At 50.0% G+C, this 23,932-nt stretch overlaps 1 protein-coding gene across 1 annotated transcript in view; it reads right to left on the bottom strand.

Moving 5' to 3' along the window:
* Positions 1–8,072: 8,072 nt before the first annotated feature.
* The window catches only part of LGR6 (leucine rich repeat containing G protein-coupled receptor 6), a 146,842-nt gene continuing 130,982 nt past the window's right edge, over positions 8,073–23,932 (bottom strand). Inside the window, exons 13-18 of the mRNA XM_074925442.1 lie at positions 22,021–22,092; positions 20,358–20,429; positions 19,441–19,566; positions 16,800–16,960; positions 11,279–11,359; positions 8,073–9,430 (exon numbers count right to left, since the gene is read on the bottom strand). Of these exons, the coding sequence (XP_074781543.1) occupies positions 8,196–9,430; positions 11,279–11,359; positions 16,800–16,960; positions 19,441–19,566; positions 20,358–20,429; positions 22,021–22,092 (1,747 nt within the window). The 3' untranslated portion in view covers positions 8,073–8,195. The remainder of the gene's footprint in view (positions 9,431–11,278; positions 11,360–16,799; positions 16,961–19,440; positions 19,567–20,357; positions 20,430–22,020; positions 22,093–23,932) is intronic.

The following is a 23,932-nucleotide window of genomic DNA, read 5'->3' as shown; positions in this document are numbered from 1 at the left end:
TCTTCTCAGTGGTGCTCAGTGACAGGACGAGAGGTGATGGGCACAATCTAAAGCTCAGAAGAATCCATCTGAACATAACCCCCCCACTTTTTTACTGTGAGGGTGGTCAAACACCAGAATAGATTGTCCAAAGGGATTGTTCAGTCTCCCCATCCATGGAGTTATTCAAAATCTGACTGGATGCAGTCTTGGACAACCTGCTGTAGCTGATCCTGCTTGAGTAGGCAAGTCAGACTAGGTGATCTTGAGAAGTCCCTTCCAACTTCAGTGATTCCAATTCTGTGATTTTGTGATTATTCTTGATGTAGATTTGGAATAGTGTGGGATTCTTTTTAAGAATAAGTGATAAGCATGATATAAATACTTTAAAAGCAGACTATGCCTGATAGGTTCTTACCCACCTACTAATATGAAAAAAATATGATATTTAATAGTGATATTATTAAAATTTAGGAGACAACAAATGACAGGTAGCCTTTGAGCAGGCAGATGAAGCTTCTCTGGAGTATAAAGAGGGAGAGGAGATGATAATTTGGAAGTACTTGCCAAGAAAGACAAATTCATACAAAAACTCCTGGGTGGATTTGAATACAGTTAAACCTCTTGTGATAGATGCAGTGGAGGAGAACTGTAAGACATGGTAATTAATCTCACTTCAATAGATTTACTATCACAAATAGTTTATGGCACCGGAAGCTGAGAAAGGAGAATAAAAATGTTCCCCTAGCTTGCAGTTCAGCACAGTGTACGGTCTTGGCTCTTGCTGGGCCAGTCGAGATCCATGCTTTGCTCTTCCCTTCAGGCTCTTCAGAGAAGCACTTGAACTGCTGTTCATCACTTCTGGAGGCATGAGACATCTGCTGCTTCTGAGCAATACTTGCCACAGGTAACAAATGCAACGTGTTCTTGTTGTGCCTGAGGACAGATGAAGGCTGAGAGGTGGGAACTCTCAGAGATGCACTTACTCCTAACTCCCATCAAGTGACCAGCATTTCAAGAGCATTTCAAGAGCTCTGTGACTCTGGTATGGGGAAGCTGGCTAGCCCATGTGCGGGGACATACTACTTGCTCCATATCCTGAGTGTCCATAAAGGGCAGAGTGCCCTAGCTGGAGTAGTTCTGGTATCAGGGTGCTGTCTGCATTCTTACATACACAGCTACCCTCTTGGGTGGACAAAAGGAACCTCAGTCCAAAGTGGGAACTGCTGCTTGATTCCCTCTGGAGCTGCAGAAAGAGCACATCCCAGTGAATATCAGGGAAAGAAAAGAGCCAGTTGCAACATTCCCTAACTCCCTCCATCATTCACTCCACATTGAGTCAGTGGAGCTATTCCTAGCAGTCATACAAATCCCAAATGTTTGTTTCCAATCATAAGTAAATACCAAAGTGCTTCAGAAAACTTGTTTTTCTGCATCTTTAAGCACCTGCACATTGTTAATATCTGTCCCCCTTTAGGATGGGAGATAGTGACCATTACTTAATGACCCTCTGCCCCAGCCAAGCCTTAATTCCTTAAGCCCTGTGGGTCTCAGGGGAGGTGCCACAGAAGAAGTCAAGGTGTTTGACTCAGTTTATGACTGGCCAGTGTTTGGGTGGGATTCTTCTTCCTGTGATTTTTCCCAGGGGTCAATTTGGCAGTTGTTTGTACAATGACATCCCAGATACATCTGAAGACAATGAGCAAGGATCTTGAGTTTGCTGGTATACCTTGAAACATAGTTGGAGAGATTTTGCACAAACTTTGCTCTTATCCGAGGTTTAAGAAATCTAGCAGAATACTTCCCAGAATACTTCTTCCTAGCAGAATACTTCCCAGTGTAGTAGTGGGAGAGTGTACTGGCCAGAGGAATAAGAACAAACTGCTAACTCTTCAACCCCTTGCAAGCCTGCCTCCTCTGCAGCACATTTCTGCCTATCACCTTTCAAAGTGGTGCCTCTCCCTCCCCTGAGCACGGGAAGCTTACAGCTGGAAGCGAGGTAGATTTCAGACAGATCTGTGGTTCTGTCTGCATTCCTGGGAACACCCAGTTAGCAGGCTCATGCCTGAAGGCTCTAAATTCATAGGACAGCCAGCTCTCTGCCTGAAAGCAGTGTGGCCTTTACCCAGCAGAGAAGGACTGAAGTGTGCTATGTCATTTCCTTGGCAGCACAGGATGCCACGAGGCAGTTGCTCCCTGCTCTGCTCCGGCTCCCTGCTCTGTTTGGGGTCAAACTCAGCGTCTCTTGTAGCTGAGAGTCCTCTGTGAGGTAATTCATCAGATCTCACCTTTTTCTGTGCCAGTCTGCCCATCTTTGACTGCCCATCTTTGACTGCTCCATCCTAAAACTCTGACAGAGACCATAGAATGCAGCAGACACAAGGGAAACCTACACCATGGCCAGTGGAGACTGAAGATCACAATGTCTTTCACTTTGAGATCAAAAGTCAATAAGTTTGGTTCTCCTGATGCTCCTGCTCAGGACTGTCTGTGCCTACACCAGCCAGCATGCCCTCCCTGGGGTCTGTGATGGAAGGTAGAGGCATGGTGATTCAGGGCTGGGAGCACAGCGTCCATATGGAGAAATGTTGGGTCTGGATGGCAGGGGATCCCAGCGGGAATTACAGCTCACAAAATATTGACAGACAAAAAGTTGAGATGAAATGCCTCGGTTTTGCTTCCAGGAGCTCAAACCAGCAAACTGTGTGAATGAGATAGCTTGGAAGTTCCCAGTCAAGTCTTGAACAGTAATGGTTCTTGGGGCATGTTTGGGAGAGATTGTCTGCAAATGTGAATATGGTTTCGTGTCACTGGAGAGTAGGGAAAAAGCATTAACCCTTCAGCAGCTCAGGGTATAACCTGAAACTGCCAGACCTGTCATGTGGTCTAACTCAGTCTCAAAGATGGACTTGCATTCTTCAAAATGTCTCTGTTTTCCTTTGGCCTCCAAGGAGGCTGGTACCAGATATTGCAGTCCCATGAAGAACTTGCTTCTTCTCATTTGCATTCCCGTGGCAGTGGCAGTGCTGCCATCCCAAGCGTTCCGAATCATGGCCCACACTTCCAGAAATCACAACGTTGGTGGAAAAAACAATGGGATTGAAAAAATAATACCGTAGGGTGCTTGCTTCACTGGCTTTGTTTCAGAGGAGTTGCACATCTACAGCCATGAGGGCTGGACAAGTGAAAAATTGACATCTGAGAGTGCCTACAAACTCTCTACATTGTCCTGTTAAACAATGCTTCCGGGTCCCTCAGGGCCAAAGTCCTCCCTGAAACACGCCGTCTCTCCCCTTCAGGGTGTCCTGACAGTGCCTTGCTGACGTGCAGGGGAAAGCTCAAAGGTGCCCAGCCCTGACAATGGCTTCCAGAGCAGCTCTGCCTGTCATCCAGCTACCCAGAGAGCCTCTGCCTGGAATACACCACACCAGCCAAGATGTCACCCACAAGGCAGTGTAGCCTTGTCCTCCTCCCCTTCAGCATGTCTCACCACTTCTGTGCCCTCTTGCTCACCCAGGCTGTGCAGGCTGCGCCACCATCAGCTCCTGGAAACCTCTGGTGTGTCAGAGGGGACCCAGGACCACCAGCTGAGGGGGGTGTTTGCCGACCCACTCTATCACACCGACAGAACTGTAGCCTTATTGTGCTGGGACTCACAGCCCAGCTCCTCTTGTCCAACCACGACATGCAACTCACTGGCTGCTGCCTGGGGCTCTTTGGCAGCCATACCTCTTCCAACCAGGAGCAACCGTGCTACAGGGAGGGAGCCCAGACTTAAACTTCTCTCTTACTCCCTTAGTTACATACATCCCCTTTCAAAGGCTGGAATCCAGGTGAGCCCTGTATCCAATGAGGAGAGCTCACGATGCCTCAAGGACCTCTTGTTGCTGTTGGGAGGCCCACGCTAACATCTGGTGGCCTTGAAGAGGATCATCTGGAAGGGAGGTAGCCAGACAGTGTGGTATCTCATTACCAAAGCTTAGTCCAGGAGGCAGAAGAGCAGCCTCACGAGTTCTTGCTGGTGGAAGATGGGGATGGGCTTGCTGAGGTCATTTCACACCTCTGTTTGTTGGCCAGCAGTGGTTTACATAATCTAAAATGACTCCTGACTGCCCGTGGGACTGGGTAATCCAGGCTGGTTGTGCTGCCTGTGAAGCAGCAGGGTCACCCTCAGTTACCTAAGGACTGGCAGAGGGCTGAGCTGCCTGACGGCCTGGCACCAGTAAGGGCCAAACCAACTGCTCAGAGGGGAGATGGATTGGTGTAGGAATGCTTTTCCTTTTGCTTTTAACAGTTACTGAATCTAGTGTTTGGTGGGGTGGAAAGCCATATGTACACTGTTAGAGATGTGATGAAAGGCACTTTAATGAGCATTTGCCAGAGAGTTCATACTCTGGATTTATGGCCTGCAATAGCAGAGGGGAGGATGCTGGTTTCTGTTTCCTGCACCTCTGCAGATCCATAAGCTCTCACTGTTTCTCGGGCACCTGTGGGTCAGGACAGAATGTGCTCTGTGTTTATGCTCCCTCCTTTCCTCTTAGTAATCTTGCAAGTCCCACAGCTCAGAGAGGGCTTCGGGGAGCATTTGCTCTAAATGTGCTCTGAGGGTCAACTCGTGGCCCTGGGGAAGGAGAGGGAACAGGTCTCATCCCTGCTCCATAGCAAGCTTGTACTCTGTTAAGCAAGGAGACTGGCCTGTGCAGAAGTACCGCGAGGAACCCTCTGAGCCTGGTGAGAGCTGGCTCTGCGGAGTGGAAAAAAGGGCACTGCCCTGGAGGCAGCCTACAGATCCTTGATGGGAGAAGGTTCGATGCTGAACAGCAGTGAAGTGCTGCTGTGCTTTGCGGGCTTAAAGCCCTTTGGGGTGGCCTGGTGCTCTGTTCCTCCTTCTCCAGAGGTGCTCTGCAGCCTGTCCTTGGCATAGGCAATGTCCCCCTCGCAGGGGACATCCTCCAGGCACGTGTCTGAAGACACAAGTGAGGTAGAAGATAGGGTGGAGTGATGATTATGGGTGAGCAGGGCATAATGGTCAGGACATACATAGGCAGCACCCAGTGTGGAGGCCCTGAGAGATGGAGTGAGGTTCTGTAGGGCTCAGTTTGGCTGTGCTGTGCTGCGCTGGCACAGACAAGATCAACAGAGCTGCTGACCATTGCTTTGTCTGTGAGAAAGGGGGGTGGGAAGTCCCACACAGAACACCAGGGGCCCAAACATTCCAGAGGGCTTTTACCCAGCCCCACAGCAGAGTTTTCCACAGCTTCCTGGGGAAATGTTATTCCTCTTGGGAAGGACGGTGCCTGTGCCTGCATCAATCCTGTCATTGTTTTCCTGGGTTGGGCACTCTCAGATCTCTTCATCCTCTTCAGCCAGCTCCAGAGGTGATGAGCATAGGCCCTGGAGAGCTGGCTGTGCCAGACTCCTACTAGTCTTGAACTCAGACTCACCTGTTCCTCTGTGCTCAGCACCATGAACGATGTCTGCAATGGTGTTGGCTATTTATCTACCCCATGGTGCTCACCACCCAAGACACCTATGACAACATCACAGTGGGAACTGCCCAGCTAGGCTGAGACTGTGTACGGGACAGGAAGGTTGGATGAGGGCTGTAATTTATGTAATCCCAAGAGGAAGCTGTTGTCTCTGCACCACAGTCTCTCCGGCCATGGCAGCCTGCCCATGCACACTGATGTGTGTGTGGGAAGTGTGCAGAGCATCCATACATTTTAGAAACCCCATCTACCAGCTGGGACAACTGGGGACTCAATTTCTGCTATGCTGACCATGCAGCATCCTGCTTTTGTTGTTCCAAGTACTGTTCAGCTCCTGCTACCACGATGTGACTGTTCCCTGATGGCCCAGTGCCCATGGAGAGCTCACTGCTCCATCTCTTGGGGACAGCTGCCTGTCAAGTGTTAATCTGGGTACTTCAAAGCCTGCTAGCATGGCATGAATACTCCTGGCAGCCGTGCAGTGCAGGGGATTTCAGGCAAGAGAGTGTTGCGATTAGTCTGTGACTTGTAATGATGCTCATTATGTCAATGTCAGTGGGGTTTATTTTGGGGTGTCTTATAATTAGGGATTTCCTTATGGAGTTATGATAGATGCTGGGAAATTTGGATTTATGATGGGGATATACAATCCCACTTCTAAAGGAGCATTTTATTTCTGCAAATTGAACTAAGTATGAGTCTTTCCCAGTCATGTGCACATTAGCAGCCCTAAGGAAATGGAAGAGAATGGCTCAGTGTTTAATGAGCCAAGCAAGAGAACAGATTTTCAGCATCTGTAGGATATCAGAAGTCTGGATCAGGACTCAAAAATCACATCAGGGCATGTTTTTCACAGTTCCCCCCTGAACTGCATAGCAGAGGTTTGGATTTTATCACTAAATTTGGGGTTCCCATCCTCTTCTCTAATCTTTGGATCTTGTTCCTCTGATTTCCTGCTGATCTCTCAAGTTTTTATTCTAGAGATAAGACTACAATGCTCGTGCAGAGAAGGGAAGCAGAACTAGGCTATGGCTAGGGAGTCTGTCTTTGCATGAGAGACCCTGTTATATGATGTCGTTGGACTTTTATGCAGCAGACTGTCCTGCTTATGAACCCAGACAGCTGAGCAGCAGACCACAGTGTGCAACCAGGTGGGCCTAGTCCACAGGGTGAGGAGAGGGACACTGGTGATGTAATTTTGCCATATAAAGGCACACAGTTTGTCTCTTCCCTCTGAAGAAGAGTGGGACACAACACAATTTCCCAGTCCTCACTCAGGTAATACAGACAACATCCAAGCCATAGAAGCCCACCTTGGCTGGGAGAGGCAGGCAGCCAGCCGCTGAATGAACCAGCAAGGTGCTTTTCACATGCAAGAGGACAGAAGCCAGCCACTGGTCAGCAACGGGGCTCATTTATTATCTCACAAGAATGAATGACATACAGCTGCAGTAATGTCAGCAGAACCAAAGCTTTGCCCAGGGCCTGAGCTCTGACCAAGGGGCTCCCTGCTGCATTGGGTGGCAGTGGGAGGGTTTGTGATGGAGAGGATGGATTTGGGAGATCCCTGAGCTGCAGGGAGTGAATTTGAGACTGTTCCCAGTAGCCTGTGTCCTCCTGAAGCCATCATCCCACAAGGCTGATTTCTGTTCCCTCCTTCTACACAAGCTGCCCTTAAAATAGGGGAGGGCAAATGCAGCTCCCAAAATGGCTGTTCTGTGTGGGTGGCATGTACCCAAGAACCAACAGCCTCTTCCACGAGTGAAATTTGGGAGCAGTGAGGGAGCCAGACACCAGTTTCACTGCACCTGACCAGGAGCCAGGTGACTACAGACAGGAGTGCCCTAGGGGTGCTGCAGCGTGCAAAGGTGGAGGGAACGATGAAGGTGGAGGCAGCCTGGTGTTCTCTTGGGCACCTTGGCCAGGTGCTGCCGAGTGACCTCAGGCAAAGCACATAGGCTTCTCCAGCGAGGTGTTTGGATTTGACTGTCTCGGGGTTCAGAGTCCCCTTGTTAGACACTGTGGGTCAGATTGAAAGAGGGGCTGAGCATCCCCAGCTCCCGGTATCAGCTGGAAGTGGGGATCCTGCCCAACCCACGAGGCTCCCAGTGGATGAAGCGGAGCCTCCCGAAATGGAGGCGGTCCAGACCTCAGGTGCACACGTGGCTACATTGCTTTTAACCACTTCTGCTCTTCCAGTTGATGGTGTGGGACAGACACAAGCCCATTTCCAGGGGTCTGTGGGACCTGTGGAGGACCCTTTGCAGCCAGCCATTTCCATGTGTTTCTGCCGCAGAGCAATGCCTTTTTCTTGCTAAGACATCTCTGCCTTGAGAAGTCATGCTTGGCTTTGCTGCAGACTCCTCCTGGCTTGCAATGCTGCAGGATGATGATGATGATGATGATGAGGGTCTCCCTGACCCATCTCCTGAGCTGGTAGGGCTCTCTCCCAGGCAGTCTGTAGCAGGAGAAACACTTGCACAGGGGGTATATCTCCTCCCATGGCCAGCCCTGAGTATCTGGAGCTCAGTCAGAGCCCTTCCAGGCACATGGCAGCTGGCAGAGCAGTGCCTGTTGCCCAGGCAGATATGATGAGGGGTGAGGGTAGATGGGTTGTACTGGTGCTTTACATGGAGCAGCCTGCTGTCACCTTGCTGGCCACCTGGCGCTGGGGCTGGCCCTCAGCGTGTGGTGTGGGACTGTTTGGCATGGCTACTCAGAGGAGGTTTATAAGTGAGATGTGTAGGGTGGTGTGGGCGGGGAGGGGAAGAAGGTTATCCGGAGGCTGCTGCTGGCTGGATCTCGGCTCTCTGAAGTGATCAGCACCTCACTGTCACTGAGGCAGGGACAGTGCTCAGAGAAGCCCCTGCCCTTCCCCCTGGTACCCACCCTTTGCTGGCAGGGGACGAGCGTCATGGAGGGGAAGCTGTAGCTGTCAAGGATGGGGTGTACTCCCAGTGAATCAGGTGTCTCGAATATGTGGTCGATGTCAGAGAAGCTCACCAGAGCCTGGGTGGAGTCATAGGAACTTTTCTCCATGTCATCAACCTCACAGGACTGGGTGTAGCTCCCCTTGTCTTGGCCCTTCTGTATCAGCAGGCGGAGGTCATCTCTGAAATGGGGGTTGAAGAGCAGGTAGAGCAAGGGGTTCAGGCAGGCGGGCAGGGGCAGAACCACAAGGAGGACGGATTTGATGACCTCTGGGGTGATGAGGAAGAGGTTGAGTGTGGAGGAGAAGGTGAGGAAGGCCACTGGGCAGTAGAGGAGGCAGTTGGTGAAGATCAGCCAGGCCACATGCTTGACCATGGCACAGTCCCAGACAGCGCTGAACTCCCCCTTCAACAGGTTGCAGTAGAGTCGGATGTAGGTGCCTGTGATAGTCAGGAAGCAGAGCATGTTTGTCAACACCAAGGCCACAGTGAAGCCCAGGGTAGCAGGTTTCCCATCCGGGATGGGATATGGTAGGCAGAGAGGGGATGCTCCATATTCCCCAATAGAGAAGAGAGGCAGAACAGCAGCCACAGAGGACAACAACAGGCAGCAAAAAGCAGCTGCCTTGATCTTGCCTAAGGATGACTTTCCATAGCCCCGCACACAGGAGACTGAAATGCTGCACTGCACGGCAGCCAACGTCAGCAGAAAGATGGCAGCCTCGGAGGCAAACACCGACAGGAATCCCGTCACCCTGCAGCCTGCGCCTGTCTCCCATCTGGCACCGTGTTTGGCAAACTGGCCGTAGGTCAGGGCGTCGACGAGAGCCAGCATACTGCAGTAAATGCCGGTCAGCATGTTGGCTCCAGCTATGGAGCCGATGATGAACTTCACTGGAGAGAGGTAGCTCGGAGAGGCAAAGACAGCCAGAATGACCAGCCCATTGCAGAGCACTGAGACAAGGACGATGACCCAGACTCCCAGGCGGATAATCCAGCTCTCAAACAAATGATCACAAGGCTTGAAGGGACCTGGAAGTAAACAAACCCCAGTTATACCCAGAATATACCATTTTGCTCTAGTGGTGCTGCTCTGTGCAGTAGCCAGGTCCCAGCCCTCTCCTGCCCCCACCAGCCCCTTGAATGCTGAGGGCTGGAAAGGAACATATGGCATCGTCTGCCCTCTTCTGCAGCTGCCTCTTGCCTCTGTCCCTGCACTCCTGTCCCCACACTGGGGTTCCTCGGGCATACTCTCAGATCTTGTCTAGGGCAAGGAGAGGTTGTATGTGAAATATGAGAAACGGCAAATTTATCAGACCTCCTAGAATGTCAAAAGGTCGGGGCCTGGCACTGCCACCCCATGACTGTATGCATGGAGAAGCCTTTTTACTCCCATGTCCCACCTGCCCTACTCTGTTCAGTGGGGCAGAGTCTGAGCTCCAGGTAGGCTTTCATCTGAAGGAAGTCATGACCATAATGCCCCACATTTCTGTGGGACCCCAGACCCACTAACACTCCTGGTGTCAGCCTGGCACTTGGGCCACCCTGCCATTAGCTGCTCCTTCTCACGTACCCCCTGGGACCTTGGAGTCAGTGGTGTGGAGACGTGCAAGAGATGGCAGGATGCTGCATCCTGCTCTGACATTGCCAACCTCTGCTCTTATACTTCAAGACCTTGGCTAAGTGGTGTCTTATTGTTTATGCATGAATGACCTCTGAATGAAGTGTTAGACCAGGAGGGAGAAAAGGAGGGCGGGAGCTGAGGTGGCAAAGAAAGGACAGAGGGGCCTGGGCAAGGAGAACGTGGGAGGATGTCAGGAGAAAGAGCAGTGGAAGATGGACAAGGGGAGAAAGCTGAGTGAGTAAGGGAAGGTTCATGGAGAGGCAAGAAGGGGACTGGTGGTGGATGCTTTTGCCAAAGGAAAAAGAAGAGAGTGGGGAGAGACAGTGCAATGAGACAGAGTTGCCTCTGGGAGGAATTCAGGTGTTACAGTGAGGGGCCCAGGGTGGGAGCTCAGCAAAAAAAGAAACGGGATGGGCCAAGTTTTAGGCAATAGAGAGCAAAAGAAATTAGAGGAAACAGAAATCTTGTTCAGCTCAACGTGGGTGGAAGTCACTGGCTGGCTTTCCTCAGAGAGCCAGCACCTCTGTACCCAGGCAGCAGGGCATGCTCTCTGCTAAAATCTTGTTCCTTCTTGTCTCTTTTGCAGCAAACTCAGTGGGACAACTGGTGGAAACTCCAACCCTGACAGAGTCCCACAGCTGCCTGGAGGGAGACAGGCCTCTCCAACCTCCAGCTGTGCTTGTGTAGGACACCCCTGAACTGTGTAAGGGGACAAAATCAGAAGACAGCTTCCTTGTGTCCCAGCCAGCCTGTGCCCACTGGCATGTTTCTGATGTAAGTAAGAAGAAAACGGCTGGGTGCAGTCCAGCACCTCCCTTCTCTCCTTTATCAGGAAACAGAGTAAAGTACTCCTGCAGTTTGCAGTGCCACGAGTATGATCAGGAGATCAATGACAAGGTCTTGTCATGCAATATTCTGGGCTGGTTGGGACAAAGTAAAGTCTAAGTCTTGCAAGGGAACAGGAATTTCTTGAGACCCAGAGTCTGACTGTGGGCAGTTTGGTGGGAGGAGGAGCTGGTGATACCTGGGATTCCTGGTCAGGGATACCATGACCTTGTCCTCTCCTCATAGGAGGGCAGCTAAATCCAAGTGGGAGAAGGAAGCTCGTCACTTGTTCCCGGTTTGGCCAAAGCCCAACCATTCAGGCTTCTGCTCGCGTGTCTGTGAGACACTGCAGGAAAAGTCATGGGATCCTGGGGATTTAGAGGACCTCAAAGGATCCCAGCTATGTTCACATGCTTTCCCTGGCTGCTCACCAGGGCTTGGTGTGCACTGAATAGTGGGGTGCAACTTTGATTCCTCAAGGTCCAGCTGGAGGTCATCTGCATCTAGGTCATCTGGGGAGAAAAACAACGAGAAATGGTGCTCAGAGAAGAACAAGAAGGGCCATGAGGGCTAACTGAACCAGAAGCTTTTCCCGCTGCCTGTCCTCAGCACAGACCTTCTCAGCCATTTCCCAACCCACAAGTTCAAAGTAGCTGCTGCTGTTTGGTTTGTCCCCTGCAGTCACGACTGTAGAGGAAGAAGGTCTTGTAAACACTGGCAATGTGGCCAACCCCTCTGTATTTAGGTTACTCCCAACATTTGAAGTGTAAGAGCCCCAAATCCCAGAGCTGTGTGACTGCAGATCCCTCCTCCCAGCATGCTTTGTTAAAAATAAAGAAATAATCTAGCCTATGTGGTTACTGAAAACAAAGCCTTCAAATGCATATTCTGAATGGAAGCTGTCTGGGCAGGCCTCGTCCAATGTTAGTTCATTAACACAGACTTCGGAGCTTTGTTCAGAAAGACTCATTAGCCTCTACTTGCCGTAATAATTCTGCGTCAGCAATCGCCACCACCAGACGGCTCAGAAGCAAAAGGACAAGACAACCCAACATCTATTGCTTTCTTTTATGTCCTATGCTTTCTTGGGACTGTGATGCCCTGTTTTTAACCTTGGAGGTTGCCAGTCCTGGATTTGCTTAAAGGAAAATCAATTGCCCATTCCTGTGGACTTTGGATCCATGGGGTATAAACTGCCCTCAGAGCCCAGCCTGCTGGGCCAGCATCTCCATCGTGCTGGCAGCTGCACCCTGAGCCAGGCTTGGGCTCTCTGAGGGTCAGGCAGAGACTCCATGGCTGAAGGAGAAGCTGCTGGAAGAGAACGGGGCTGAGATCTCAGCTGTGTTTTCAACGGCCTGTAGGTGTAGGTCATCACCAAGAAGAATGGCATCCTCTTAATCTAATCCAAGACATGCTTTTCTGCTTTGTTCTTTGTTGTTCTTCTCAAACTGCTGCTGATTCACAGTGAGGACAGGTGCTGCCCCACCCATGGCACCAGCATGGCCTTCTGCTCCCAGTGGAAATCTTTGGAGGGTTTTCTGCAGGCAGGAGGAAGGGGAAAGGATGTGTATGTTTGCTTGCCACAGCCCGCTAGGCAGGGAGCTGGATCTGTGTCTGAGGGGTGAACTCCTCCTTGGATGATACGGACGGATGCTGGTGCCCAGGTGTGCACTCGCAGCTCAGACACTGGCCAGAAAGGTGAGTTTTCACAGTGCTGAAGATATGGCTAACTTAAGTGGGATTTAGTTGCCAAATCTGTTTAGAAATGGTGCCTCTCATGAGGTCTGCTCCCTGCCTATGTTTGAAAATATGACTGGGATTATTTTCTTAAAGAATGATGACAAATAATGTGCTATCTTTAGTGCCTCCTGACAAGCACTGTGGCTTTCTCGGCTTCAGTGAGCTTTGGAAAAAAACGCCATTTTTTAAATCTGTCTGTATAAGAGTTGAAATATTACTGCTGCTTTGGAGTCTGGCAAGAAAACACTCACAGTGGGATGGAAAAATATTTCCTCCTTGTATTTTATAGTCTTATAAATCTCCAGTGTCTTTTCCATCCACAGTGCGGAGGCTGTGATGTGCAGTCACGATACTCAAATCAATGCAGAGACTTGCACTTTCTGTGCCCCTCTGCCACCCAACCCAGGGTAATGTTAAAGTGTAAAACTGCCCCATCCCTTTTCTCTTCAAAGGTCCAGAATGCACAAAGTGGTTTTCAGCATAGGTTAAACATTTGCATGAAGTGAAGAAGCAATCTTTTGTTTTGTCTGGACTGCTGAGCTAGCTGTGAATTGCAAAGCAATCCTTTGCCAGCACAGTGGGATTCAAAGCAGAAAATGTACCTCTCTCTGCTGGAAATCTGTACTTCTCCCAGCCTGGGGACTGTAGAGAAAAGAAAATAGCTGTTGTGTTCTAGCAAGGCAGATTGTATTGTTTTTGAAGTAGCCTTTATTTACTTGAATTTTACTAAGGCGCCTCTAATTTCTGAGACCTTATGGAAAAAAACCCACATTGCTAGTAGTCCCCTATCCATGGAAAATGGTTCCCAGCTGCTTGTACCAACACCAAAGTGGGTGGAAGAGGAGAAGAACTGCTGGAGAAGGGGTAGAACAAAAACCACTGGGCTGGATGCTTCTTCCCCTTTGGACCTGTCTGCCTTAGCCAGTGCAGTCCGGTGTGGGGTTTGCAGATAATCGCTGTCTCCCTCAGAGTTAGGGCTGGGCTGGCTGCAAGGAGCCTGGGCAGGTGTTCTTTGGAGCACTCGAGTAGCCCTCTTGAATGACAGAAGCAGGAAAAGTGTAGCTCTAAGGACCCTCCAGGGTTTGCTGGATGGTTGCAAAAATTAATTAGCTTTACAAGCTAATGGAGGTGCTGGGCTGGGTAAAGCAGAGTCCTCTTGTCAAGGATAACCATACAAGTGTGTTCTCACATTCTGTAGCTTTCGTTCATTATTACAAACATATGATTCTAGGTTAATACATCCCTTTCTATCCTCACATCAGGGGTCCTGAAGCGGGGTGCTGGGACTGCGATGGAAGTGCTTGCACTTGGCCTGTTCTCCCTCTGCAGCCAGTTTTGGGAGGGTGGCAGGAGCGAGCTGCTGGGGAGTGTTGAGTGGATGTCCTGGGTGACAAAGCCTCGGAGCCATCTTTGCGATGCTGCCCAGCCACACGGGACAGGCTTGGGGCAGGGGCTATCTGCTAAACGCTGCCAATTATAATCCAAAGAGGCATATCTCAAGCACCAAAAATCGTGGAAATGGGACCTTAAATATCTGTTGTGATAAGGTGAGGGAGTGATGAGACATGCACTAACCACACTCCTTTGGCTGTTACTCAGATATGAATGGACACACTTGGGTGGTGTTGGGGACGTTACTGGGCATTCAGGGAGGATGGGAAGGAGCTGAGCTGGCCCTGGGGTCCGTGGCACCAAGTGTGCTCTGTGGCTGGAGTCAGACAGTCCCTTGGGTACTGGACTGGGCTGAGGGATGGGTGCTGGGTGCAGGAGTGGGACACGCTGCGGGAGGCAGCATTGTCTGCTGCTGGAGCAGGGCTGTGACCAGGGACCCATTTCTCGACCCTGCACGGCTGCCTGGGACAAGTTGCCTTTTACCACCTGGCTGTGAAGTTCTGCAGACTTGTTTGTAAAGGACTCCTCAGCCACTTGCAGGACACACTGTGCGAGGCTGAGAGGACACACGGCTATCTGGACGTGGGCCCCATCCTCTCACAAGTTCCCCTGCAGCATCCAAGCGCCCTGATGAGCCTGGCTGTACACTGCAGGGACAGAGCCCTGAGTTATTTCTCCTAATGAGACCACTTTATCTCTTGCATGGAAGGAATGTTTGGGAGCTTTTTTCCTCTTTAATGAGGAAGTGTCTAAGATTCATATAACACAGCTAATCAGGCCATCAGAAAGGAAGCACTGGGAGCAGAAATAAAGCAACAATTAATTAAGTAAAATAACCATATCACAAAACCCTGATCGTCAAGAGCAGACGGACGGTAAGGAGAGTCATCTGTAAAAGCTGCACATAGTAAGGAACGACGTTCTTGTGCATTCATGTTTGCACCTCTGTGGTTTGATATTTCAGGACAAACTCAGTGCTTTAATATCTGAAAATGTGAGCCTTTATGAGCTGCTAATAGTCTCTTCTGGCACATCTTAGAATCAGTCAGCTTTCTCCTCTGGTCTTAATATCTCATGAACACACATACAGTCCATGAGGCTGAGCCTGGCTTGGAGGCCTGGGAGCCTTTAGTAGGTATTGGTTTGCTGGCAGGGCAGGGGAGTGTATCCTTTGAGACATCAAAGGTTTTGGTGCCTAGCAAAAGCAGGTCTGTGAGCAATACTATGGGCCCTGACCGCAAACCAGGTCTTTTCACAGATGCTGTAATTTGCTGGGCAAACACCCCAACTATATGCACAAGGACTGTTAAAGTATGGGCTGCATTAATGATGGAAAAACTGACCCAGCTGAGAAGAAATTCCTGCAGCAATGACCGTAACATATGGCTCCTCTGTACTGTCTGCCCAATGTAACCACCAAGTCTACCATGTTTCCAGGAGCCACATCATGCTGGTAGGAATCACACTTGCTAGCCTCTGGCTGGACATTTTACGTTGCTACAGCTTATTCCTAGTCTGGGAAGAATCAGGGCAGGGCAGATGGTAGGAGCAGGAACACAGAGCTCATGACTCACTAGCTGTGTCATAAAATGTCTGGGTCATCCTGCCTCCCATCACTGCTTTACCACAGAGAATCCAACTGCTCTGGGTTGATACCTGCCTCCAGATCTAGTCCTGCCTGCTTAGAATGCAGGAGGAGATTCTGCAGAGCCCTTGGTTATGGCTGAGTGCATGGTGCTCCTGGGAGCAGGTGAGTCAAGTGCTCCCCAGGTATTCAGCCCTCTCCCCAACTCCTACAGACACATAGCACAATGTGGTTTTGCCTACAGGGCATTTCAGACCTTGGAATTGCATGTGGCCTCTGTATTTACACAAACATATAAACAAATGCAGCATCCAAGCTCTGTCCCAAAATGCTATTTCCACTTTCCAGCAGTTACAGAGGAAACAAAGCATCTCATGCTTATTATACGTTATTCTGAGATTCCCTTGCAAAGGGATCACGCCAGCGTTCTGCCCGGAGCTGCTGCTGGGCTGTGTCTGTGGGCGCAGGAGGTGTGCTTTGTGCACTCCTCTGCTGGCCTTGTGCAACCAATTTCATGGAGATCTATGCAGAAGTGCATTTGGGAGCACAGAATAAACTGACTTTTGAACAGAAAGCGCTGTTCGTCTTCATCTGTGGAGCCACTTCTGTCCTGCATAGGTTAGTGCCTGTGCTGAGCTCATCATTTTCCCCAAACATGTCCTTTGTTTCACACCTAACCCCGACCTTTGCTGTGGCATCAGGGTACGTTCACGGAAGTAGCACAGACACAGGTCTCTTTACCTCCAGCCAGCTGCACATTCCAGTTCTTTGAGTTCATTCTCTTACTCAGATTAATCCTAGAGCCCACCCTCTGTATGTTGTAGCAACAGACTGATGCCCTTGCCAAAGGCTCCATACTGCCCAGAAGTCTAATGACCAAGCCCAGAAGCTGTCCCATGTAACCTCAGCCACCTTTCAGTGGCTTGGCTAGTCTCCCTCTGTAGTAAGTGAGGACAAATCAGCAGATTGTCCATGCTGCTGAGGGCTCCCAGACTCTTCTGTTAGACTGTGAAGATTTGGATGTGCCAGCTCAGCTCTTTGTCCAATGCAGTGACACTATCTGAAGCCCATTCACAGCAGCTGGCCACCAGAGCTGCAGAAGGATCAGCCTGCCTTCCCTGAGGCAGGTGTAACTCCACGGCTGGCAGTGGGACCACTCCTGCAAATGCAGGATTGTATCCTGGCTCGCAGCATGGCCCTGCCCATGGACTGGTCACCGTTCAGTGTTTACTTACAGTGATTATCAGCATGACCTGGAAACAATTCCATGGTCCTCTTGTGGGGATCCTCCTCCTCAGGGCTCATGTCTTCTGCCTCCCATTGGTTGGACATCTTGAAGAAACTGCTGCAGCTTCCATAGGCACAGCACTGGTAGGCGTAAGGTACCTCAAGGACTCTGCAAAGAGAGAAACTCGAACTTTTAGGTGCATCACCTCCATGACCTGCTCGCCATTGCTTTGCACATTTTGCTTAATTTCCACATACGACAAAAGCCAATCACGTGATGGTTACACTGGAACAGGACATTGGAAGAGAAGGCTGAGGGGAGCCCTCATCCCTCTCTGCAGCTCCTGACAGGACATTGCAGAGAGGCTGGGGCTGGGCTCTGCTCCCAGGGGATCAGGGACAGGACAAGAGGGAACGGCTGGAAACTGCCACAGGGGAGGGTCAGACTGGACATGAGGGAAAAATGTTTCCCAGACAGAGTGGTCAGAGAGTGGCACAGGCTGCCCAGGGAGGGGGGAGTCCCCATCCCTGGGGGGGTTTAAGGGCCGTTGGGATGAGCTGTGGGGGGATGTGGGGTAGGGGAGAACTTTGTAGAGTCGGGCTGAGGGTTGGACTCGATGATCCCGAGGGGCTTTTCCAACCTGAATGATTCTGTGATTCTGTGTGATTTCTGTGACTTTGCTCTTGTGAAGGCCTCCACGTAGGACAGAGTGTGGACCCAAGTCACCCCACAGTGTCTCTGCACTGCCTCGCTTTTGGCACTTAAGACACTGTCAATAAGATGTTGTCAAACACCATGTTTGGAAACTGCACTTAAGTTCCTGGATAATTCCTAAAAATCTATCTGCAGTTCTCCCTAGACAGAATTAGCTTTTCCATGCCATCTGGCAGCATGCCATGTGCATGTGGAATCTTCATTTTTAACCCCAAGGCCATATTGCTGGGCATCCTTACTTTTGTTCAAGGTGAGAAGCTTCCTGAGAGCTTGAGCAAGTGCAAAGTCCCCCTTGCTTGTTGCTGAAGGTCAGAGAGGCACTTCCGAGCTCCAGTTTCATGAGCATGGCTCACCCCGGCCAGCTCAGGCAGGGAAATTTCAGGCCTCTCAAATGTAGCAAGTTATTTTAATATGTCTGATTTCTACTTGAAAGTAGAATTGTTAGTTGTTAATTATAGCATGTATTACAAGGTTAATTAAACAGCAGCTGAACATCATCTGGATGAAATACCAGGCTATCAGTCAGCAGCTGCATTTTCTTCAAAGACTGCAAACTCTTGCTTCATTGCTGGAAGTCAGGAAGACGGCTGATGAAGGCAAAGGAACCTCAGGTTTTCCAGACAATTAAGGTTTTCTGACAAGATCAGTAAATATGGTGAAACTCTATATTCTAAAAATATGCTTTTGTTTTAAGTTCCCAAACATTTCTGGCTGAGCCCTGGGAGGCTGTGGAAACTCTGTATACAAGCTTGCTTCCTGTTATAAGCTCCAAATTAAATCCTATTACTGAAAGGTGGTAAGGAGGTACAGATTCTCCTGGGATGGCTAAGATGATTCCTCCAGACATATGCCCCAAGAATAAGACTACTTAATGGCAGTACCCCAACATTTAGGAAATGTTAATGGGTCCATTGCCTGGCATGGTTCAATGAAACACTCCTGCAGACTCGGTCTCTCTGGTACAAATTCAAACCAGATCCACAGACGTCAATGGAATTAGTTTAGAGGAGGAACGCCCCTGGAAGTACTGAACTTGACCCTCTCTGTGCAAGGAACTGCCATCTTGGGTGTGGAAAGCTCTCCAGAAGCTTCTGGGATGCCCTGCCATTTGGAAACCAGTCATGCAGCAGATCCCAGCTCTGACGAGTGCAAAAAGTCAGAAGAGAAAGCCCTGCAGGCACCACTGCTGAAGCAGACCAAAGGAAGAACTCCACACTTCTCATTGGACCTGAGGTATTAAGCCCAGTGTTCATGCAGTGGCCTGTGACCCCAGCAGTGAATGTCTAAATTTGAGAAGCTCCAGCCTTGGGAACCCATACTGGATGAGTGGGAGCATCAGCTCATGCATCCTCAGCTTCAAGGGAACCACCTGGGAGACCCAAGTGAAAGATGGCTTTACCTCAGGGGAATTTGATTCATCTGGACCATGGGCCCGTCAGCCTGAGGGTGAGTGCCACACCGGAGACCCTTCACTAAGAGAGGGTCAGGAGAGCCAGAGCCTGCAGTGTAGCACTGTCACCCAAGCCTTTTGCAGCCTCGTCTTGCTCAGTTTGACCCCTTCAGGCTCCTCATTAATCCATAGCGGACAAGACACGGCCACACAAACAGAGTTTACGGAAGGAAAGCTGGATGTCATTAGCTAGAACTGGCTTCTGGGAATGTTTTCCATTGAGAGGAGCCCTGAGCTGGGCCAGCTCTATGCTTTCCCCTTGTGTGTGCGTTTGGGGTGGGGGTGGCAGGCCCCGGAGCACATCGCCACTCTCCCGTGGAAGACTTTAAAAGATGAGGTGTGTTAGCAGCAGATGAATCTTCCTCAGCCTCCTAAAAGGTTGGAGGAAAGCATGAGATAAACAAGGAAAGCAGGAGGCTGATTGCTATAAGCAAACACAGGCTATGCTGAGTGCCAGAAGTGAAAGAGCCAACACCACCAGTACCTCATTTTGGGGAAGCTCTCCTTGGTGAAGGGCTCAGAGAGCGCGGGGTTGCCTTGGAGCTTCAGATGGGTCAGGCCACCCAAACCATCCAGAGGCAGTGTGACCAGCTGGTTATCAGTCAAGTCCCTGATGAAGGGAAAGCAGAGGGAGATTGCAGTCAGGGTTTTGCTGATAGCTGTGTCTCAGCCAAGCAGAGTCTTGCAGAGCCATGCTGCCTGCATTGATTGCTCCCTCAAATGTGGTGATGAAATGGGGCTGGGAGCTGCTTGGGGGCCAGGATCCTCTGGAGATAAACAGATTGATACCACAGTCCCTGGGGAAAAGGAGGGTCAGGGGTTAATGCCCATGCTGAAAGCTCTGGGTGGTATCTGTCCCGCGCATCTCTTCCCCCACCACCCCCACACCAGGTGAGGTATGACTGCATCTCCCAGCCCACAAAATACCCAAGAGTCATGGTGAGGGGACTGAGGACTGCGGACCCCTCCAGAACCAGCAAAGATGGTTTGCAATGACTTTTGCTGAAGAGATTTAGAATGATCAGTGTGAGGTTAGTTGTTGGACTAGATGATCTTCAAGGTCTTTTCCAACCAAGATGATTCTGTAATTCTATGATATATCATGCTGATCTTTCATAAAGGCATCTAAGGCAGGTATGAAAGCATCAGGAAGGGAAGGTTTAAGTGCTCAGGGTGAGAGCACCTTGAAGACAGCCCCTTCTGCACTTCCATCATCCCTTTAATATTGATAGGAAGCCTTGGGATTTGGTCTGCCCACATCAGTGCTGGGACGTGCACCTCAGCACTGCAGCCTTCTGATATCTAAATGCCGGGTGTCCTGCTAGCTTGGGGAGTCACTCTGAGGTTCTCAGATACCTGCTGTCCATGGCCCACTGTGAAAGAAATATCACTGCAACTTACAGCTTGGTGAGCGAGTGCAGGGTCACAAAGGCTTCAGGGTGAATAAACTGGATGTAATTCCAGCTCAGGTCTCTGCAAGGCAAGGACATGGCAGTAAGAGGGGTGCAGAGCAGGGCAGTGAAGCTGCTGGCACTGGCCTGGTCAAGGGGCTTGATGTGAGCAAATGTGGGATCTGTAGCCCCTTGGTCATCAGCAAGTTCTGTCTTGTTGCAGCTCTCTGTTTGGGTCTATATATGGATGATTTCTAACAGAGAAACAACAGTTTGCCTTGCAGTAGCTCCTCCATTGAGACCAATGGGAAAGGTTCCTTTCTGGGTTCATTTCTACAAATTTGGTGATTTTATGATAAAATGCTAAACTTTAGAGCAGTACACAGGTTATGCCTTAGTGCCTGAGTATCCCTGATGCAGTCATAGTGCTGGGTGCCCAGGCAAGAGCAGACAGGGCCAGGGACTGTGGGGAAGGTGAACCAAGGTCATCTTAGAGTGTCTCCGGTCATGTACAGTTGGCTTGGATTCACCGAGGCTCCTCAGTAAGCTCTGCTTCCATCTGAGCTAGAGGGCTCGACTCCCTCTGTCATCAGCAGAGGGGAACCAGCATATCAGGAAGCGTTTATTCTCCTAAGGCTGACTGCACAAGCAGTGTCCTACATAAATCTTCATCTCCCTGGCTCTGAGTGGAGCCGGGGGTGCTTGCCCAGATGTGTGTGTCACACTGCAGAAAGCTGAAGTTGGGTGACGTGAATCCTTGCCACAGGGACCCAGAACATACCCAAAGGCAACTGCTAGAACTTGCCTGTTCAGCTGTTTATGTGCCTGTAGTGTGGCAGCAGCATGCTCATATTTGCATGCTTGTCTGTAGTGGTACATGTAATACGTGAGTGTTCCTATGCAGTTGTAAACACGGTGTACATGACACTCACAGGATCTCTAGGAGTGCCGGCCTATTAAACGGCACTCAAATTGCTGCACCATGGGAAAAAGCTTTTATGTGATTCAGTTGACTTCCTAACAGGACAGTAAATAAAGACCATCAGCACTTGGAGGGCTCTTCCCACATGTCACAGGGAGAATCACGTTGTGTGGAGCCTTACTAGCTTCTTAGGTGGGCTGTCTACTATGCATGTCACTAGCATGTAGGATATGTGCACGCTTGTAAGCACTTAATACATCTAACATATGCTTTTGAGTTGTGGGGACAGATGGGATGTTCTGCACAGATGTCCCGGGAGTGCACAGCCCAGGACTAGCATGTGTAGGGAAAGGGGTGCTAGAGCTCATGCACACTGTGGTGAATCCCTGCCATGAGCCCACGTCTGCATGGGCATTCAGGAGTTGGGTGACCCTAACGTGTGCTGTGCAACATGTGAGGTGCGGCGTGTGGCTGAAGCATGTGGTGTGGAATGCCCACATGTGTGGGCAGTAAGGCTGGCAGGTAACGAGTTTTTTTACAGGAGGTGTCTGCATGCAGAAGGGAAGCCAGAGGGAAGGTTTGTGCCCTGTTCTTTTGTAAGGGGAAGTGGAAGAGGGACTAGACAGCAAAGCCTCCCAGCAGAGACAGAGGGAGTGGGGTTGTGAAACTCCACATCAGCTTGTCTGGGTCCTCATGGTTCCCCTTCCCCTAGCAAAAAGCCCAATTGTTTCCCTTACAAGACAAAACTTACATGGAGCGCAGGGCCATCAGCTGCACGAAGGTGTCTGCTCTGATTTCATGGATCCTGTTGTGCTGGAGACCCCTGAAAAAACAGAAACTGGTTTCAGAAAATAGCTGATGGCAGCATTTGTACTTTGTAGGGCTCTTTGTCCCATGGTAGCAGATGCAAACTGTCACGGTGGAAGTTATCATTTGAGCTTTGGAGACCTACTCTAATTTCAAGGGGTAAACAGGATGAGCAACAAAACAGCTCAAAGTCATTCTCTCCTGTGGGCAGCTCCAGGGCTCAGACAGCCTCTGCTTTTGATGCCATCATGGCACAGTAAAGTGTCATTGATGTGCAGTTGTTAAAGGTGCCCCATTATCTCCAAAGCCATGCTGGTTTCCCACTCTGCTCCACCCTAAATCTGCAAACTGCTTAGTCCAGACCAAAAGAGGAGAGCTTGGAGCCAGTGAGTCAGCAAACAGCTCTGTGTCACCCTTCAGGAAGGACTGCTGCCCTTTGCTTTGGTGATAATGAGGGGGTTTTGAGGGCTGAGGACATCTCAACTTTTCATGAAGAAAAATCCTGATGTCTTGCCGAACCTACCATCAACATCCTGCACATGTATTTTCATGAAGTGCCTCAGCACCTGCACATCCCCCTTCCAGCAGCATCCTGCACTCCCCGGAGTAGAGGAGGGAGCAGGGTAAGAGCGCACACGGTGTTTGCTGGCTGACCTATACCCTCCCCACACCCCCCAAGAGACATCTAGAACTGATCCAAGCATCCACTTTGTGGGAAACATTCACAGTTTTTCAGCTGGTGATTTTTGGTGTGTCCCGTCCCGTCCCGTTCCCCCCCCCCCCCTCCCCCCTCCCCCCAGTGTGGGACAATAGTGAATAGTTTTTAAAATTCCCAAAAAATGTCCATCACAAATCCCCAGATCTGCAGAAGTGGTCTCCCCGTGTGTGACATTCTGCAAGGGGAGACAGTCACTGCCTAGTGCTCTTCCTCCTGGACATTTGTTGGGTAGCTCACCTGCTTTCAGACTCAGAAATGATCTTGACTCATGTCACACAAGGACCTGCACATGATGGCTGTAATGTCTCAGCTGGTATTTGGCCACATGTTCATGTTTCAGAGGCAGGGGCTTTAGGCTTTCCTCTGCTCTACTCAGATCTGGTTTCTCAGTGCCCCATGTGCTAAGAAGGCATTCCCTGTATGTCTAGTTAAGATTTCAAGTGAGAGCCATGTGCACAAATGTGTTTGTCTCAGGTAGAGGAGCACTGAGTGGGAAAGGTGGAGCTTGGGAAGCAAGCTACGGAAAAATAATTCAAGGATGTTTAGCTGCCAGGGACCACCTGTGTGCTGCAGGTAAAGACCTGCACATTGGCAGTTACAGCAGAGTGACTGCACACAGAAGTTGTTTGCGTGCCAGGCTGTACCACCATGCACCACCAGACTTGTTTCCAACGTATTTCCCAGCAGGAATGCTGATGCCTGGTGGCGGTGGGGCTTACAGGATGATAACTTTGGGCTTAAGGGACCAAATACTTATTTTGTAATAAAATGTTAATTTAAGACACTGTCTGACCTCAGTAGTCTGAAAGAGGGATTTACTGTGGATATTAATGGTAAGTCTGAATTTGGCGTATAAAAAAATTTTGTAAGAAGAAATTTAGGTACAATGCATGAAACTACAGGTCTGGAATTCTGAAAGTTTGTTCTTTTTTTGGATGTTTTCTCTTATTTTTTCAAACTTTTCCCTGGGGGTACTATAGATAAAAATACATCCAGCTCTAACTTTGTTCTCAGAGCTCCTCAAGAGGAAGCAAGGGCAGTTACTCATTTTCATGAGATTTTACATGGTGTACTAATGTCTGATTTTGCTGAGGCATGAAATGGTCCGGCCATCCAGGCTGGGGGGCTTCAGAGAGCA

Source organism: Athene noctua, chromosome 23 (assembly GCF_965140245.1).
Source record: "Athene noctua chromosome 23, bAthNoc1.hap1.1, whole genome shotgun sequence".
In the NCBI taxonomy this organism is placed as follows: Eukaryota; Metazoa; Chordata; class Aves; order Strigiformes; family Strigidae; genus Athene; species Athene noctua.
This window is presented reverse-complemented; position numbering and strand designations above follow the sequence as displayed.